The 1209-nt window shown below is 52.4% G+C and overlaps 1 protein-coding gene across 1 annotated transcript in view; it reads right to left on the reverse strand.

Annotated features, from left to right (window-relative positions):
- Window positions 1–892: 892 nt before the first annotated feature.
- The window catches only part of ARL11 (ADP-ribosylation factor-like 11), a 641-nt gene continuing 324 nt past the window's right edge, over window positions 893–1209 (reverse strand). Inside the window, exon 2 of the mRNA XM_009878074.1 lies at window positions 893–1208. Coding sequence (XP_009876376.1) covers window positions 893–1208 — 316 coding nt within the window. The remainder of the gene's footprint in view (window position 1209) is intronic.

Here is a 1209-nt window from a genome sequence, read left to right on the forward strand (position 1 = left end):
TCATGCCTCCCAGCCACTGCCTGTAGAGTGGTCTTATCCAGTTTCAAAAACTCTGAGAGATGAGACTTTGTTTTGGCTGTTCAGGCCACCATGAGGACATTGAGAGGTTGACTGGCCATGAAGATATGTTTCTAAGCATCTATAAGTCAAATTTGAGTTCTTTATATTTAAATGCAATCCAAGGAAAATGAGGTACCATTTTCATGAAATCGGTATTTGTTAAAGATAACAAATGGAAAAGAAAGGCTAAAACCAAGAAACACAGAAATTAATATATACACATCCTCAAACGGCATTATTCTGTCGAATCCTGACTTGCTTCTGTAGCTTGAAAATTATACCTGTAGACGCTGCACTAAAACCAATCAGCTGTTGGCCACTCAAAGTCCTGCGCTTACACTGCTCGTGCTCAGCCATTCCTTCTGGTGTCTGCCTGCTCTTCCAGATGATGACCATGTGATTCAAGCTGTGAGAGAAGCCGCATGGGGCACATTCAAACACCCCCCTGTGGTGATCACCCCATCAGGACAGCTGCATCTGGATTGGGAGCTGCAGAGAGAAGAAAGCTTCTCTGTCTCTTATGTACATCTCTGTTATAATTTATAGTGCCTCGGCAAAAAGCATCACTGCTGAAGCACTGGACATGCATGCAATGGATGAGCAGAGCTTAGTGGCAGCAGAGCAAGCTGAAGCTGGTGATAAGGGTCCAAGAGACATGGCCCAAAATGCTTAACGATGGGAGTTTTGCTCAGAGGACTTCTTGGCAGGTTCTGGTGGTGAGTGGCTGGGTGCTTTGCGGGGCATGCCAGCTCATTTTAGGGGGTACCTGGAGGCTGGGATCCTTTGTGACAAACCTTCTGGCAGCGACGAGTAGGAAGGGTCCACCTGAGGTTCAGGTCTCCTCTGGAGCTTGCCTCCTCCCTGCTGGCCCCGTGAGAGGCTGCTCTTGGGATGGGGAGCTCTGCTTCAGACCCCGCAGCAGCTCCCCCAGGATGGCCAGGGCTTCCTGCAGGCCCTGGCCGCTGTGGGCACTGCACCCTTGGAGCACCCACCGGTGCCCCGCCAGTCGCCCCTGCCGCAGCCTCACTTCCAGCTCAGCAGGAGCCATTGCTCCTGGCACCTCCTGCTTGTTGGCCAGGAGGAGGACGGGGACACCAGCCATGCCAGGGTGGCTCAGGGCTTCCGCCAGTGCTGCGGCTGCTGCGGGCC

The sequence above is a fragment of the Apaloderma vittatum genome, unplaced genomic scaffold, assembly GCF_000703405.1.
Source record: "Apaloderma vittatum isolate BGI_N311 unplaced genomic scaffold, ASM70340v1 scaffold21300, whole genome shotgun sequence".
NCBI classification, from domain to species: domain Eukaryota; kingdom Metazoa; phylum Chordata; class Aves; order Trogoniformes; family Trogonidae; genus Apaloderma; species Apaloderma vittatum.